The sequence below is a fragment of the Callospermophilus lateralis genome, chromosome 1, assembly GCF_048772815.1.
Source record: "Callospermophilus lateralis isolate mCalLat2 chromosome 1, mCalLat2.hap1, whole genome shotgun sequence".
Classification (NCBI taxonomy): domain Eukaryota; kingdom Metazoa; phylum Chordata; class Mammalia; order Rodentia; family Sciuridae; genus Callospermophilus; species Callospermophilus lateralis.
Genome location: NC_135305.1, coordinates 47800728 through 47819838, shown reverse-complemented (window position 1 = coordinate 47819838; position 19111 = coordinate 47800728). Strand labels below are relative to the sequence as shown.

The 19111-nt window shown below is 33.9% G+C and overlaps 1 protein-coding gene across 2 annotated transcripts in view; it reads left to right on the top strand.

Annotated features, from left to right (window-relative positions):
* The window catches only part of Cadps2 (calcium dependent secretion activator 2), a 501039-nt gene that overhangs the window by 311853 nt on the left and 170075 nt on the right, over positions 1–19111 (top strand). For both annotated transcript variants that reach the window (XM_076861895.2, XM_076861904.2), the window contains exon 9: positions 5997–6063. In XM_076861895.2, the coding sequence (XP_076718010.2) occupies positions 5997–6063 (67 nt within the window). The remainder of the gene's footprint in view (positions 1–5996; positions 6064–19111) is intronic.

Genomic DNA, 19111 nt, shown 5'->3' with positions numbered 1-19111 from the left:
TACCCGTATATTTTAAATATACAATAAAAATGTTAAAGTTCATTTTCTTATATCTCTGATATTAAGTGATGGAATATGACCTTAGACTGGTTACAAATACAAAAATAGTTTAGGCGAATGAAACATAGAGACATATTTCCTTGGTTTTATGCCTTGGTTCCTAGCAATGATTCATATTTCCTGGAACAAATAGTGCTCTTCATTAGAAATAACCCTAGAAAAGGCATTAATACCTGAAGATTACTCTGTGTTTATACTCACTTATGAAACCAAATGCTTTAAGGCTTTACTCTTGTGTTAAATCCAAGCATTGTGTCAGTGCTGCTAATTGCTTTGTTACCTAATCCTGTGTAAGAAGAGAAGATTTTAAAGTTAAGCAGGCAATTTTTGGTTCAGAGGAACAACTTAATACTTAAGTTGGATGTATTGATGGAAGTAAACACTTTCACATTGTATCTGAGCAGTTCTTTTTAAATAATCCAAAATACTTTAGTTACATGAGTATTGTGATGCAGTATAAATATTTCAATGGAAAAAACATGTTATAGTTTGTGCAAATGAGCATCAGAAATATGTGCTTGTGAGAGCTGTGCATTAGAATCTCTTTTGTATCCAAGAAACTCTTTCGTATACCCTCTTAAATAATTATTGGATCAAATTTAACTTCAGTTAGAAGTTTTTCCCTAGGGCAACATTCTAAAAGAGTACCAGAGAATGGGTCATGATCATAAAAACTGCTACTATTTGTTATCTCACTTTCCATCCATTTCTAACTTCACCAAAAGAATTTTTAAAAGATAAGAGGGAAAAATATCTTATTTAAAACCAAATCCTATAGGTTGAGGAAAATGAATAACGGTGAAAGCCCCACCACACCAAAAAACAAATCTGCTTTTTTGTTTAAGGTGAAAGAAATTCACAGTACTCATTATAGGCTGTTCCTCTTATGTTGCTTGATAAATGTTCATTTTATTGGATGATATTATAGATTGTCTCCTCAATCCCAGTTAAGTGTGTGTACCCAGTTTGCAGATATTTTGGCAGATCTGATTTACATATTCTTAAAAAAGACATTTTGATATGAATCAATTATATAGTAATGACCCAGCAGATGACAAAATGTTGAGGAAGAGCAGACCCACCAGGCAAGGTTCTGTCCCCTTCTAGGCCTGGAAACACTTTTCTTGGTTGATGTTCTCCCACATCCTTACCTGGTAGATTCTTTTTTTTTTTTTTTAATATTTTCTTAGTTGTTGACGGTCCTTTGTTTTATTTTGCTTATTTATTCGTGGTGCTGGGAATCGAACACAGTGCCTCACGTGTACAAGGCAAGCACTTTACCACTGAGCTACAACTTCAGCCCCTGATAGATTTTTATTTCATAAAGCACTAAGATACTAATTTATCTAGAATGTGAAGGACAAGAATATTTGAAAACTAGGCTTAAAAAAATACTGGACTATTTTCATGAAACACAAAGTAAATGACAAATAAATAGCCATAAAGAATCTGCTTAATTAGTGCTATTTCCATCATATATCAGATAGGTGGATTTAATCCTATGGGCTGCATTTTTTCCCCCACAGTATTCAGTTAAAACTGATGTTTGTTATAATGACTCTGAGATTACTATAGGGTCTTTCTAAATCATAAAAGAAAGATCAAATTATATTTATGACTGTTTGAAGTCAATTCAACTTATTATGCACAAATTCTCTAAATATTGGTTATAGACATAGACACAGTCAATTTTTAGTAAGCATAAGGAACAGCATTTATTGTCTGGTAAATTATAATGTCAGGCTAAATGTAACTTTTGCATATTTTCCTGAAATTTCAAAAGCCTATTAGACCTTAGATACCATAAAAGAAATAATTTATAATGTAGCACTGAACATTTAAAAAAAAAAACCAGCAATTCAGTAGTGATGCTAGGCATAAAGATGGGTTAGGAGAGGATGCATTTTGATTTTTACAGGTGTTATCTAATAAACTGATTAACTGATGATTACCAAACATTCAAATGATTTTGACTCTTTTTCCTCACTCACTCTCACTCTAACCTTCCCAAATGATAAGACCCATTTGTCTACCGAGAATTTAGACTGCTCCAAATTCCACAATGTGAGGATGGCTTTGAAAGCTGGAAGCCTATTTCACCATGAAAGCCTATAGAGCTCTCCACTGTCCTCAAGACAAAAAGAAAAGGACCTTGTCCCTAGATTTTACCTTAGTCACATCAGAAATATTTAGAGTCATAATGCCAAATAATAATATTTTTTTCTGATTAAAAAGGTAAGATGTCCTCTCATATTGCTAGTTGTAGTACAAAGTGGGATAGCCACTCTAGAAAATAGTTCGGCAGTTTCTTATAAAATCCATCGTACACTTTTGATATGATACAACAATCCCACCCCTGGATACTTGTCCAATAGAAATGAAAACATTTGCTGACACCAAGACACAAATGTTTATAGTAGCTTCAATTTTGATGTCCAGATGTGTGGAAACAATTCAAATGTCCACCAGCTCGTGAATGGGTAAACACATTGAGGTGAATTCATTCAAATAAATATATGTACTGTATAATTGCAACTATTTGGTATTTTGGAAATGAAAAACAAAGTCAGAAATCAAATCAGTAGCCAAAGCTAGGGTTGTGAGGAAGGGATTAATCATAAAGAGGATGAGGGAACTTGGAGGAGATAGGAATGTTCCATAAGAAACTGGTCATGGTTACATGACTGCTGAAACATTTGTCGAATTGTACACCCAAAGCGGGTAAATTTTACTTTATGTAAACTGCTAATAATCCTTACAGAACACAGAGGAAGAAAGACATAGTCAGTATACACATTTTTAAAAGGCAAAAAAGCCATAAAGAAGGCTATGAAACCCATCTTTAAGCTCACCAGACAGATATTGACTACAGGTTTAACTTTTCATTGAATTTTCTGGATTTTTCCCATGAATAAAATATGAACTTGTGTGGCTGCTTGTTTTATTTAGTAAGAATTTTCTGTACATAAGTAAGTTTTTTTTTCATCACATTTAATGACAATCTAATCATTTGATCCTTAGATTGCTTTTAGGGTTTTTACTCTTCACTAATATTGGTGAACTCTTTTTTTCTTCTTCTTCTTCCCTCTATGGTTTTAAAATATGTCCCTTAGGCCAAGAATCTGCTTTCATACCCATGAAAAAGCACCTAGACAATGGGACTTGGTATCTGATCCCAGAATTCATGCTTATGGTGAAAAAATTAAATGTGTTGAAGAGAAATGTAATGAATTCTTACTTGGTATGGTTATTTTGCTGTTGTATTTCATCCAGGTTCATTTTTTGCATTAGAATTTTATCTAATATGAAAATGTTAAGAAGAAAAACCATTATATTATTTTCTGTATAATATTTATAACATTATTTTGCAGGTAATCTTTTGTTAAATGTTATTATTTTTCTTGCATTGGGAGCTGGCAAAATTTATATAACAAATTAGTTTCTGGATATGTTTGATCATTTGTCACTTTTATACATGTTCAACTGAATTTTTCCTTAAAATGCAACAGCCCAAACTGTTTTAGAGTACTCACATGTATACCTTGGTTCTCGTCCCCGATTCCTTCTTGCTCTGTTTGTCATAACATGTTCCTGTGATACAAATACAACATTCCCAAATACAATGTGTATGTGTCCACGAAACCCTGTGCTTTCTGTCTTCAGAGAAACCATACATTCCAAATTTATTAATCCATGATTTTGAATGATGTTGCTGCTGACTGGTATTCTTCATGCAGGATCTTCACTGTCAATAAACTCACATTAACTTGCTTGTGGTGTTGATGGTTTGTGTCACTATTCACATTCACTTTTGTATGAACTGGTTGCCCAGCAGTCTGCCAAGTGAGACACTTGAAAAAAGCTGAGAAGCAGACTGTGGTCACAGGCAAAGGTTCTTTCAGAAGCCCTCCGTGGCTACTAGGCAGCTACTGGGCACACATCTTGTTGGTATGCTTCTATTGAGGACAGCTGTCATCTCCACAACATCTAGTTCCTGAGGTCATTTGCTGTTAACCCCATAATAGGAACTTAGGTGTGTGCATTTCAAGAGAGGGAAATTATATAGGAAAAAGACAGAAAGAGAACAGCTGATCACCTACCACTAGAACCAGAGAAGAGAAATTAGAGGCTAGAGTAAAGGTATGCAAAGGGTTTTAAGGGGACCTTGAGAAGAAACAGTGAAGCAGGTGAGAAGAGGGGTAGATATTTCTGCCAGTCATTAAATGAATTCACATGACATCTAAAAGCACAAACAATGCTATGAAGGGTAACATGAGTGGCAGAAAGAAGCTCACCAGATGCTTCAGCTAGCTTATGTGGGTAAAAGAAAATGTGTAATTGATTTGAGCAATTTAGATGTTGTTTGCAATGCAACAACCCAATTGTTTTTGTTTTGATTTTTAGTAACTCTATTTTTTTCCCTGATTCTGATAAGTTAGAAAATACAGCAAACTTAAATCTACCATAATTATGTTACTCACAGATACTGTTATAAGTATTTTTGTAATATTCATTTTGCATCTATATTTCTTAAAAATTTCAGATCACTAAGGATGGTATAGTATTGCATTCTGTTCTTTTTAGATATTATATAATGAGATATTCACTATGTTATTAATTTTATCAAAAACTAAAACAGTAAGACTGTTCTTCTTATTGTGGTGCTATGCTACAGGAAAACAGTCATATGTTACCCTCCCCACTGGTAGCAAGTTAGAGTGTCTATTCATTTCACCACACATTAGCCAGTGTTCCACTCCATTTTACTCTATTTAAAGGGGACAAAAAGTATGCTTGGTTTATGGCAAAAGATGATTATTTAAATAAGAAGCTAAAATTTCAGCCATGAAAATTGTGAGAGGTGGTCTGAAGACTTTAAGCCCCTAAATAAACTGTATTAGCCACAGTGTTTGTTGTTTTGTTTTAGTTTTGGCCCATGGGATGTAATCCAGCATCTCAGGCATGCTCAGCAAGTGCTCCCCCACTGAGCTATACCCCAGCCCCATGATACTCTTTTTTTTTTTTTTTTTTACCATATTACTTTAATTTTAAAATTAAGTCTTATTTTTGCTTTTGTAGGAGGGATGTGTATGTGGTTTTATGACACAATTTTAAAATAGTCCTTTCCTTGATGAGCTCAACCTGGATTACATTTTAATCTCTTCTTTTACCTTCCTGGATACCTCAGCATATCTATATATATATTCATTCAGAACCAAAATTTAGTCTCAAATGATTGACCACATTAATCATTACATAACAGCTGACAGTTAAAAGCCATGGGTGAAATGATACTAAACTATACAACATCATCTTTATTATAATCTGAATTTCATATTTTTTTTTTTTAAAAGTGAAATGAGATACTTCCATTAAGTCAGGGAAATCCTAAAATGATGGAACTGGCAAATGTTGGAAATCAACAGATCCAGGCCTGTGGTTTGATACATGAAGAAATGGAAACACATCAGTATAGGCACATCTCGGGGTCACCCAGCTAGACAGTGACCTTTCACCCTGGGTTCTTGACTCTATAGCTAGCTCCTTCCCTGGCTGCACTATCCAGGTCTAGTCATTTGAGACCTGAAGCTTTTAGTACCATGTCCTCAGTTTGCAGTCTTTGTCTCTCCTAAGAAGTATGTGCAAGAATAAAATTCCAACTGGTTCTTTGATTATCCTTTCTAACTCCTACTTCGCTCAATTTGTGGTAAGGATTGACAAATTGATAAGCCACATAAATCAATTTCCTTTCAAGAACCTAGAACAAGCTCAGTCATTTTGTAACACAGTATCTGCGTGTTGTCTCAGATTCCAAATGAAAACAGCCTTTAGCTGGCTGCTCTCAACCATAAACACCTATGAAAGAAATGTGATTACAAGAAACCACAACATTATTCATGTGAAATGTTCTTTTTCTTGTTTGTTTTTCATACCAGATATCTGTATGCCCTTGGACAGAAGGTTTGGAAAAGATGGAAAAAACGTTACTTTGTCCTTGTTCAGGTTAGTCTTTTTTTTTTTTTTTCCTCCTGTTACATAATCAATCTAAGACATGGTTCTAAAACTTATTTATGTGAGTTATATCTATCACTATTTGCTGTATTCAAAAAAGCTTAAGAAATACTCAATTCCTTTAAAAATAAAAGTAGTAAATTCATTATATGCTAACTTAAATTATATTCTTAAATGAAAGAACTATTTCCCAGGCCAAGCGATTTAGTGAAATGAGTGACATTATTTGGTGCGTTTGCACATCTCTCTGTTGTCTGGCATCAGAGAATGCAGCTATATTCTCATATCAGTTTCTGTCTGCATGCAATTTGTTGCAATATTGGATAGAGCGTGGTCTCTGGAAAGCATTACTGTATACTTGTGAGCAAATAAATATGAAAAAGGCAAGAAACTTCTTGCCTTTAAATCATTTTAACCTTACAGACCCTCTGAAAGGATCTTAGGATCTGTAGGATTCCCAGAACATCCCTTGAAAACAGCTGATATTTTACAGATAAATAATAATTCATGAAATCACTCATTTTTGTGCAACTATGCCATATATATTACTAATCCACATGAATATGTTTTGAAATCAAGTTGACTGCTAATTATTGATGACTAGATTCTGAATGTTGACAAACTCACCAAACAATGCCACTCATTTCACTAAAGATTGTTGGTATAGGTAGTTTGGCTAGCTTTTTAAAATCATGGATAACCTTTGCTCATAGAACATACATATTAAATTAAATTTAGATTAAATCATAACTTTCCAAGTAAAAGTCATTTGATTTCATGATAAATTCATGTGATGTCATTTTCAAAGGAAATATCTGAAAAGAGAATCACTCTTGGAATTCTTAGAACAGTCTAAAATCTCAACTATTCCCACAACACATGAGGCAAGCTTGACATGGTAAAATGCCAAGGAAGGAAAATTAACATTTTCTATCTTCCAGAATACCACCATGCATCAGTTGTTGAATAAAATCACCTCTATTAATGTCCCATTATGCCATGATTTCTTCTTGAAAGTTTTAAAAATTCAGTCAAAAGTAGATTTATCTATATGGCAGCCACATGACCCATTTTATTCCCAATTAAAATGTGGTTAGAACTAATCTAATAAAAGATTACACAGAGTTAATCTGTGGTTATAGAGCTCAAGGGTTCCCTGTTTAGAGTTCTGGGTGATCTTTCTGGTTTCGTTACTTTACATTGGCACAATAATTTAAATATATTTACAAAGCAATTTGAGTGTAAATCTTTCTGGAGATTTTAATTTTATTCCTATCTCAAAAATGTTTCACCTACATCAAATTCAACAAGTTTGTCCCAGTTATAGGTCTTTTTTGAGTTTTTGAAAAGCATGAATCTTCTTCAGTTATATTCTATGCATTCATGTAGAATTTTATTTAATTCCAAAATTTCATTAGTGTTACTGGCATAAACAGTTTGGGAGCAAACCAAGCTACCTCTTAATAAGCATAGAGTTTAACTGGTAGAAATATGTAGGAAAGAAGTGAGACTGTGACCCAGTAACCAAAATGTCCAATGGCTCATTTGCTTTAATCAATGAGCGGAGAACACTTGTTAGTCTAGAGATCTGGTTTAAAAACTGTAGGCTCAAAGAGTTTCTAATGTACTGATTGTTCTAATGTAAAAATTAGTCTTTTGTAGACCAGTTTTAGGATGTCAAATGATCTCCTCCTGCTTTTGACCAGAGAAAGTTTGGGGCAGGGGAGATCATATTTTTCCCCTTCTCTTATTTTCTTGCATGTGATCACAGGAATCAAAAGTTATACACATAAACATTTTGATTATCACCCATTAGACAGTTTAGAAATGAAAGAAGGAATCGTAATACTTTGAGATTGTTAATTGGTAGGTATTTGGAGAAGATTACCTGTGGAGATAAAAAGTCCTCCCAATAGCTAAAGTATATATTTTACATTTTAAAAAGCAAATCTTGTGTAAATCAAAGTAGATGGTTAATGTGTATGCTTCAGAATTAAAATGTAAGGGAATATATCCCCCAAACCATAATGCATATGGATTTATTCTACCTGTAGTAACATCTTAAAATTGAAGTCATATTTAAATACCATGTAGGAACGTGCACATATGTACATATATACACACTCACTCATAGAATCCCATTCCTGAATGTATTAAAATATACATGCCAGTTGTCTGAGAACTCTTGGAAGTTTTAAACAATTGAATCTTCCTTTCAATTCCAAATGTAATGGGAAGACAAATTGAATGCACTCGCTTCAAAATCAAGATGGATATGTATGGAGATTCAGTGAGAATGACCCATTGAGAGGAACTGGGTAGTTTCTATGAGTATTTTTAAAGACAGCTCTCATTCTATCTGCACACAGCTTGTCGGTGGGTACCTGCAGGCAGCATTATTGAAAGGTGAAGGAGTCGTTTTTCGTAGGGAGGACAGTATCCCCCTGCTGTGTCTGCTGCTGCCATGGGCAGAATGGTGCTCTGGTGATAATGCGAATCTCATCACCACTCGTGAGTGTGTGTTACATGAGTGATGTAGCTGGAGACCTAGCCATCAGCCCAAGAATTTGTGCTCATAAAAATTGATTGAGAGTCAGGTTTGGCCAGCTGCAAAGTCATTGTTCAAAGTGAACACTCGAGGAGCCACTGAGCTGAAAAGACTTATGAAAGGCTTTCAAATAAACAGTAAAATCCGAAGCAAAAATGTCGATTTAAATCAGAGTCAAGAAAATGGGAAAATAGATTACTCATTAATTTGGGTGTTTGTTTAGCTTCTTAGTAAGATGAGTTGGAGTTCCTGTTTAGATTCTGACCCTGATAAAATAAATAAGTGGATTCTGAAGTTTTCTAAGAGGCTGCATTTTTTTAAAACAAAGGTAAATTTTGATTCAAGCCAAACTGAAAGAAAGCAATTTTGACATATATACTTGAAATCGTATTAAAATTAAATTTATATGTTTTTATTCATTTTTCTTATTCTTGTCCAATGCTTTTATATTTAGAAAAATATCTTTACTATAAAATACTTATGATACTATACTATATAGTAGTTCATTATAATAAAACATTTAACAGCTTTAAAACTCTAATATTTAACCAAGTGGAATTTTGTTTCTTCTATATTCTGTTAACACTTATTCAAATAACCATATGCCCCATATTGCAAATTCTATAATCAATTTAAAAATTCCTGAAACACTTACATATGAACATAATTGCTACATTAAATCTGATATTTAGTAGACAATTACTTTGTGGCAGGTACTTATTTAAAGCACTTTTAATGATTATCTTATTTACCTCTCAGAATAAATCCAAGGGTTGATTTGGCATTATAATTACCCACATTGTACAGTAAAGAAAACCAGTATGCAGAGGGATTACGTCATTTACCCAGGTTAGTTTAGTATAGGATTCAAGTAAATTCAGTTCTATGAGACTGAAGAGTCTTATTTCTTCTGCCATACAGCCACAATTAAATTAATATACACAACTACAACTGATCTGATGACAAACAAATATATATAATAATCACTGTGGATCATTAGTATTGTGAGGTGCAAAACAGCATTCCTACAGTAAAGAATCAGGAGTGCTGGTGGAAACAGCCCTGTGTTTGTGAAGGCCACTTTCTGTGTGACATCACTGGAAACTGAAGGCAACATCGATGTTGTCTTGGCCCTGTATCAAGTGTTCACTGCTTGTTGTTGATGTGTCAGAATAAGGACTTGAAGTTGCTGCAAACAACAGCAGGCTCTCAAGACATAATGTTAATTACATATCAGCTGAATTGGCACAGGATGTAAACAGTCAACCATGCCACTGAGTGATCAGTACATGCTGCACACATATGAGAATCACTGTTAAGAAGATGCCGTCAAAAAGTACTTTAAACATAAAGAAGTGGTTGCCCCAGACTATTGATTTCTAAAAGAGTCAATACACCTGGGCATCAGCTGCAGGAGCTGCCTCTCACATATTTGAAAATACTGCTACTAAGTACAGATGGTGAAGTTTAGTTATGTGGTCTAGGTTTAGTCTAGGACATCAGCTGATGCTTGTTTCTGGCAGTAAGATAATGTGAAGTGAGCAAATGAACTGCTGTCAGATGGAGAAAGTCATAGGATGATAGCTGTCTAGCTGTGTGCTTTAAATTGGACATGCTTAGTGTAGGATAAAACTGAATCATACAGGTAGAAAATGGAAAGTCCATCAGCACCCTAGCACTGCCATCTTATCCCTTTCTCATTCTCAAAAGTAACTAATTAACCATGGTTAATAGTGTGGCCTTCGACACTTGTATTGTGTGTGCGCAACTGTGTGTGTGTGTGTGTGTGGTGTGTGTGTGCGCGCGCGCACATAGATGCAAACACACAGATATTCGTAACAGAATCATTCCATGTACTTCTGCTCTGTGAATTGCTTTGCTCCCCTTTAAAAACATATTGGAGTGAAGTTGCCATGTCAACATATAAAAATCCACCTTGTTATTTTAAGTGAACATCAAGTGAATGATTATATTTTATAATATAGATTTATATAATTTTGTAATAATTGCCCTTCTTTAGACATTTATTTCTCTTTTTTGTCCACAGTGCTATCATCATTATATGTACAATTCCTATATATTAATCTTTGTATATATGTGGAAGTACTCCTATAGTAAAGAAATCACTAAGTCAGAGGGCACAGATACTTTAAGGCAGATTATAAATATTTTGATGACTCATGAATATTTGAATATTGACCAAAACTTTGGCTGCTATTTTTTTTTCAGTTAAGTCATTTTTATTAGTAATTTTGTTACATTGTATGTTCCTTTATCTTTCAAAATGTGTATCTTATATAGAAAAGAAAATTGAAAATTATCTTGGTTGTGGGGTTAATTTGGAACAAAATGTCAGAAGAGAATAACTTTTAAATTTAGGTTTCATTTTTAAGATAACTTTTGCTTTGTAATAATTGGGTTTTCCCTAGGAAAAAAAAACCATGATGATGATGATGGTCATATTAATTTATGTGACTGACCCTGGGATATCAACAAACAATACACTTACACTTACTCTTAAAATTATTCTAAAACAGTAAATGGGCATTTTCCTATCTCAAAAGTAAAAACTGTAGAAGGGGTCAGGCAAGGTAGAATGAGAAAAGGGCTAGAAATGGTGAAGGACCATCTCATATGGACCATGCAGTGATAGCAATATGACAGTTTCTCTCTCTCTCTCTCTCTCTCTCTCTCTCTCTCTCTCTCTCTCTCTCTCTCTCTTTTACATATTCTCTGTGTATCTTAAAAATTGTTCATTGATATTTTCATGATTAGCTCCCAGGACAGTGTCTGATCTCTCTTGTTTGTATATCTCACATCCACATGAAAAAGGAGAGCACTTGTGAGTGAAAATTGTACAATATTGTGAAGTCTGAATTCAATATTTCTGGACTTACTGATTTTTGAAAATTGTTTTACAAGACTCCATTTTAAAATGCTGTGTGAGTATGTATGTGTGCCATTTTGAATATGCATGCATTCATATGCATAGACATCTTTATTACAGTTTCCACATGGAGTATGCCTGTCTCCTGGTATGAAACATATAGCTGATTTATACTTGACCATACTTAAACTAAAACCTACATGTCATCTTTGATCCCTCTCTTTTTCTTACCCTCATATCAATCCAAAAATATAATTTATTCTATAGCCAAAATAGTGTTCCTATTCATCTTCATCTTCTCTGCCACCATTAGCTGAAACTGCCATCATCTTCACATGGACCCTACAAGTGGCTTCTTAGCTTTTCTCTCTGCTTCCTCTTCTACTACTCTCCTTACAATCTCTTTTATTTATTTATTTATTTTTTTAATTAATTTTTATTGTTGGTTGTTCAAAACATTACATAGTTCTTGATATATCATATTTCACACTTTGATTCAAGTGGGATATGAACTCCCATTTTTACCCCGTATACAGATTGCAGAATCACATCAGTTACACATCCATTGATTTACATATTGCCATACTAGTGTCTGTTGTATTCTGCTGCCTTTTCTATCCTCTACTATCCCCCCTCCCCCCCCTCCCCTCCCCTCTTCTCTCTCTACCCCCTCTACTGTAATTCATTTCTCCCCTTTTATTTTTCCCCCTTTCCCCTCACTTCCTCTTGTATGTAATTTTGTATACCCCTGAGGGTCTCCTTCCATTTACATGCAATTTCCCTTCTCTCTCCCTTTCCCTCCCACCTCTCATCCCTGTTTAATGTTAATTGTCTTCTCATGCTCCTCGTCCCTACTCTGTTCTTGTTACTCTCCTTATATCAAAGAAGACATTTGGCATTTGTTTTTTAAGGGATTGGCTAGCTTCACTTAGCATAATCTGCTCTAATGCCATCCATTTCCCTCCAAATTCTATGATTTTGTCATTTTTTAATGCAGAGTAATACTCCATTGTGTATAAATGCCACATTTTTTTTTATCCATTCGTCTATTGAAGGGCATCTAGGTTGGTTACAATCTCTTTTTGATGTTGCCAGAATAATCTCTTTGAATCATTACTCAAATTATGGCAATTGACAGCCTAAGTCTTCCCAGTGACTTCCCATATGCACTTATAATAACCCATAACCATAACCTTAAAACACTATATTCTGGCCCCAAGCTTCCATGTCAGTGAGCAGCATTTCGACTTCTAGTTCTTTCCCCAGATTAATTGCAGTGTCAAAGATAGGAGTTGAACATCTTCAAGTTACCCTCCTGCCCTCCAGAGGTATAGCAAATACATATATAATGTGGGGTTTGTGTCATTTCTATGCAAACAAGCCTTTGAGTTATGTCCCCTACTTTCCACCCAGATTGTTTGACTCTCCCTAAGCTTCTCTTTAGAAATTTATACTGACTTTTCCCCATGACTGGCTCATCCTGCCTACCCATTCAGATATCAGTTCAAATGTTAACTTTTCAAATGTGCCTTTTCCATTCACCCAATTTATTTTATCTAGTGATAGATTATAATTACACCTAATAATGTGATTCATTATGCCATATTCATACATGCACATAATTATTTCCCACATTTTATTGGTGTATTATAGTTGTACATATTAATGGGATTTATTGTTACATATTCACACATGCACAAAATATAGCAATATAATTTCGCCAGTAACACACCCCATCATTTCCCCTCCCCCATCCCTCCCACCCTTTTGTCCTTTGGCTATGCTGATCTTTCTTTGATTTTTAGGAGATCCACCCCACCTTTTTCCCCCCTTTTTCCTAACTAGCTTCCACATATGAGAGAAAATATAGGACCCTTAACCTTCTGAGTTTGACTTATATCACTTAACATGATGGCCTCTAGTTCCATCCATTTTCCTGCAAATGCCATAATTTTATTTTTCTGTTCATCCACTGATGAACACCTAGGCTGTTTCCACAGTTTGGATCTTATAAATTGTGCTCCTGTAAACATGGGTATGCATGTATCCCTGTAGTGAGATGCCTTTAATTCTTCAGAGTAAATACTGAGAAGTGTTATAGTTGTGTCATACAGTGGTTCTATGCCTAGTCTTTTGAGGAAACTCTATACTGATTTTCATAGCAGTGATGCTAATTTAAAGTCTCACCAACAGTATGAAAGTGTTCCTTTTTCTCCACATCTTCTCCAGCATTCATTATTATTTATATTCTTGATGGTTATCATTTGACTGGTATGAGACAAAGTCTCAGTACCATTTTGACTTGCATTTCCCTAATTATTAATGATGTTGAGCATTTTTTATCTATTTGTTGCATTCTTTTGAGAAGTGTCTGCTGGATTCATTTGCCCATTTATTAATTGGGTTATTTGATTTGGGGGTGTTTTTGATCTCTTTCTATATTCTGCATATTAATCTTCTGTCAGAAGCAAAGATTTTCTCCCATTCTGTGGATTCTTTCTTCATATTCCCAATTTTTTCCTTTGTTGTACAGAAGCTTTTAATTTGATGCTGTCTCATTTATTAATTCTTGGCATTATTTCCTGAGCTTTAGAGGTCCTGTTGAGAAAGTATTTGCCTAACATGCACATAATTTGATCAATCTCATTCCTCATTCCCAAGTACATTTCATTTTCTCTCCCTTCCTGCCTCCACTAGATCTGCTTGCTCTACTCCACTGATGTCCCTGTTTTTTTTTTTTGTTGTTGTTGTTGGTGGTGGTGTTATTGTTATTGTTATTATTATTATTATTATTTCAATTAGTGCATTATAGTTATGTATATAAGCTGGATTCATTATGGTACATTATACATGGATATAGCCTATGTTTTACATAAAATACCTTCCAATTCCTTCCCTGTCACACTGACCTGTATTATATTTTCCAGAACATTTATCTCCTATTAGAATTGTCTTTTTAGTTATACTTTTTAAAAAAATCTCTTTATCCTTTCTTCAGTATATCTTCCATGAATATAAGGACCTTATCTTTCTTTTAGTCTGTAAGAGTACTGTCTGGCATATGAGTAGAAACTGACTAAATATGTATTAAATAAAATAAATGCAAATCATCTAAACATTGTTTTTTTAAAAAAAATACCTTTATTTAATTTGGGTAAGGATTGCTAAGTCTTTTTTTATGCCATTTGGCCAAGACATTTAATGATAAATATTCATTCCCCTCAAATCTAGCAAGCTCTTGAATATATGTTCATTTTAATCATTTTAATTTGATTAAATTAAGCTCTGAGATTTTTTTTTTTTTTTAATATCTCTTACAGCACCTTTGGCCTCTGCCAAGAACATTTCCAGTTCAGTATTTCTAAAACCTTAATCTGTACTGAAATTAGATGGTGGCAGTTGCTAAGCTGCCAGCTGTTACTATGATCCCTACAGAAGTACTATAACATACAAACATGAATGCTGTGGTCTCTAAAATCTCATAGTTAGCCCTCGAATGTGTGGACGTGGACAGGTGTTGAGCAGGTTGACAACTGAGAACAAAATGGGAGGTTTCCTATACCAGATGTTGATCCCTCGTGGGACCCCCCTCATCTTAAGTTGCCCTACCAAAAGTAGTGATGCTGAAGCCCAACTTAATGCTGTACTGAGATTAAAGTCTATTCATATCCTCCAATTCTCAAAAAGCCCATTCCTTATGATGTTATTAAGAATGGATTGGGTTAAGGATATTGAATGTTTATCATTGCTGCACTTCTGTTGAAGGGATTTTCAATTTCAATATAGTAAATTATACAAGCTTTGTTCAGTAATACACAAGAAAGATTATAAGTGAAAACAAATATGAGATGGGAATGGGTCAGACCACCTGTTTCTGTGTAATTCCCTGGCATGTGGTGACAGGGCAGAATGGAGGCTACAAGGCTGCCTCCGATGGGGGCACAGGGAGCAGGGGCCTCAGCTCATCTTTCAACAGCATATTTTAACTGTTAGTGCCCACAGATTCTGACAGTTCTTTCAGAGTCCTGATTCTCCAGGTCCCCCTGGGTGTAGCTGTTAACTAGTAGTTACTGCAAGATGTCATCATTCAAAAGGATTCTCCTGAATTTGCATTATGGGTCCACCTGTATAATTAGCCTTAGGAATGTGATTTAGCATGACCCTGTAAAAGAAATGGGTAACAAATAAGAGTTCTTGGGGTGCTAGCAGAATCCAAAGAAGTAAGGAATGCGGCATCATTTTATGGAAAGAAAGTCAGAAATCAGTGAGTCAAAGGGTAGTATTAATAATTAGTTGCTCTGGAACCAGTGAATACCCAAAGCCAAACTGCACTTTTTCAGTTGTTTCACGGGTCACATTTCCTAATTATTGCTGACAGCTTTGTTGGTCGTTGGTATTTTGTTACTCTTCCATCTGTACTCCTCCTATGTATGTCTCAGCCCAATTACCTTTGACAGATTCTGGGTCTGTTCTGTAATTTTTGAGATATTAGAATAAACAAGATATTAAAAGGAGTACTAACAGTGTTTTAATCATTTAAATCACCATGAGGGGATTTCTCTAAACCTGGTATTTTGTTTTTTTATGTTTTAGCTCCTTTAAATACTTTGTAACTTGATATTTGAAAATTTGTATATTCATCATGTTAAAATATAATGCTATTACTCAAAGTTAGCAGGAAATATAATGTTTAGCATAAAGCATGAAAACTTCAACTGAATTTCCAGTTAAAGCTATATCAAGAAAAAAGCAACATTAAGCATCTTACATTACATATAATTGACAGCTTATTTTTAAGTTTACATCTCAAGTGGGAAATAAATTTTTGCATTTTAGGAGTTTATATTTATGAAGTCTGGATTCTTTAACACATGACAGCGTAAAGATATCAGTAATTGATATGAATAACTTTAGAGAGTCATCAGCTTTTTTGTTTTTAAGGGAATAAGGATTTTTATAATTTTATTGCAATATCTGTTAGACAAATCTAGTGTCTAAAACTACACATAGATGTATTGTCACATTTTCCTCTGTCGTAGTTTCTCATTCTTTTACATATTCATCCAAGCAAACATCTTCAACACTATATTTTTTAGTTTACCAATAAGGACATAAAAAGAAGCAGCCCATACGAGTAGTGGAAAGAGAGAGGAGAGAGCCAAATAAGGCAAAGAGACAGAAGACAGAGACATGGAGAGTCCACAGTCCTCAGCTTATTTGTAGCCTGTCAGCATCTGTCCCCTTTACTCTGGTTTATTTTCTGCAAAACAATTTGCTACTTGAAATTATCTCTTTATTTGTGATTCATTTCCCTCCTCCATTCTCAATTTGTGTAATTAACTTTTTTCTTCTGTCTCAGCATTAATGAGACCTCAAAGCCAAAAAAAAAAGTTCTCTGTAGATGCACAGTGAGTACTTATTGAATGAATAAATGCACAAATGACTAAACAAGTGAAAAAAGAGGAAAAGTACCCATAAGAAGACAGAGAACTATAGAAAGGCTGCACATGAAACTAAGCTCAGTAGTTTAACAATCTGATTAGTAAATGACAGAGGACTAATTCTCAGATGTCTAAGAAACATTAAGGAAAAAGATCAAATATGTCCAATTAAAAGAACATTAGTCTTTGAGCTGTTGCTAATCTGTCCCTCAAAATAATTTCGTACAATTTACAGGTATTCCTAAACTTTTCATCATAAGTTTAATAATTGTGATGGATGCAATTTCTGAAACAAAACAATTAAACCACTCATGAACATGCTCAATAGAATCTAAATGCCCTTGTGTGTGTGTATGTGTATGTCATATTATGTGACCAAAGAATTTATTTTTCATCTAAGAAGTTTTTCATGGATAAACACTGGAAGGATATGTTATCCTCATGTGGGTGAGGATTCAGAAAATATACAATTGGCATTTCTAAAAATATTTAAAATTTATAGAATAGTTTTATTTTAAAATGTATTGACTATATACTTCACAGAAGAGAAATGATAAAGGGAAAATGCATTGATATATTTACTATTCAAATCATTTTTTTCTCCAACAGCCTTAGTAGTTTTTTTTTTTTAAATTATAGATTTGGTGCCATCTTAAATAATAGTTTTGCAAAAAAAATAAAGAGGTAATTGGCTTTTTTATTTAAATAGCTCACAATTAATAATAATGACATGAGAATTATTTAGAACTGAACTAATAAAATGCTATATATACTTGTGAAATAATGTTAATATGAACTTAAAATTAACTTACGTAGATAAATTTAAAATGAAGAAATACTAAAGTACTATTTTGAAATTTCAGAATGAGAATTATAAAATAATGTGTTATATTCCCACTGAAGTGAGGACACTTGTGTTCTAGATTCAAGAGAATGATGTCCATCTGGAGGACCTTGGGAAGTCAGATCCCTCCTCTGTGAATGCTTAAAGTAACAATTTAAATGCTAAAAATCACAATCACAATCAATGAAGATTGATTCTTGGTTTAATTCCTTAATATTTAGTGAAATTTAAGTCCTCTATGTGTCACAGTTTTTAGTTTCCTGTAGATGTTATAGTTTCTAATTTCCAAATGTATATCCATCCTTTAAATCCTCACCTCATAACTGAAATCTGTAACTCTATCAAATTTAACAATAATCCTTTATTCAATCGATAATTTTTTAAAGATGCATTTATATAACTTTATTTTATTTCATTTTGTTTTTAAATGTGGTGTTGGGGATTGAACCCAGGGCCTCACACATGCTAGGCAAGTGCTCTACCACTGAGCCACAACCCCAGCCCTCAACTGGTAAATTTTTGATGATTAAATAAAGACCATGTAGAATGTTGAGACAATATTATCAGAAAGTCAATCTGAAATGTCATAACCCAGTCCCAAATATACTATTATATAATATATATCTTATATATGTAAAGTAGATTCATAAAGAAATTGCACATTTTATTATGTTCCATTTGTTTTCCAAAACTACTTGCCATTTTTTTCTGATCAATTTTCAGTTCTTTTGAATTTCATTTTCCCTTTTCCTCTAAATAGTAATGTGAAATACAGAAAGAGCTGTCCACTTACATGCATGTTTTCAAAAATGCCTTTGTAATAGGAATATTCACTATCTAATTAAAGTTTTCCTTGTTATTGTTGGTTATTTGTTTAATTTTGCCTTTCCTAAATTTCCATAGTATTTTGATTCCTTTTTCTGATAGTAGTCATATCATAGGTGTCTGCATCTTGAAAGGGTTATTCCTACGTGGCTGTCACAATCATACCCCACATAGTGGAGCCCAAGAGCAACTGCTTCAATAAGGGAACAAATTTGGCCCCTTGTATATTGTTTCCCATATATTTGTACTGTTTTACATTGGAAATGAAATGTCACTTATGGCAAGTGCAAACACGTGCATTTAAGAATACAAGTTCAGTTGTTAAAATGTATCTTATTTATCATCAATATTTATTTATATTTGCCCTGTTTTTACTCATTTTCTTGCCCATCATTGCTTCTTAGTACTTTCTCATTCAAGAATAAAACCACTAATCCTTTGACAGCCCCAAAACTCAACTGAAGAAGCCAGTTTATTTATATACACACACACAC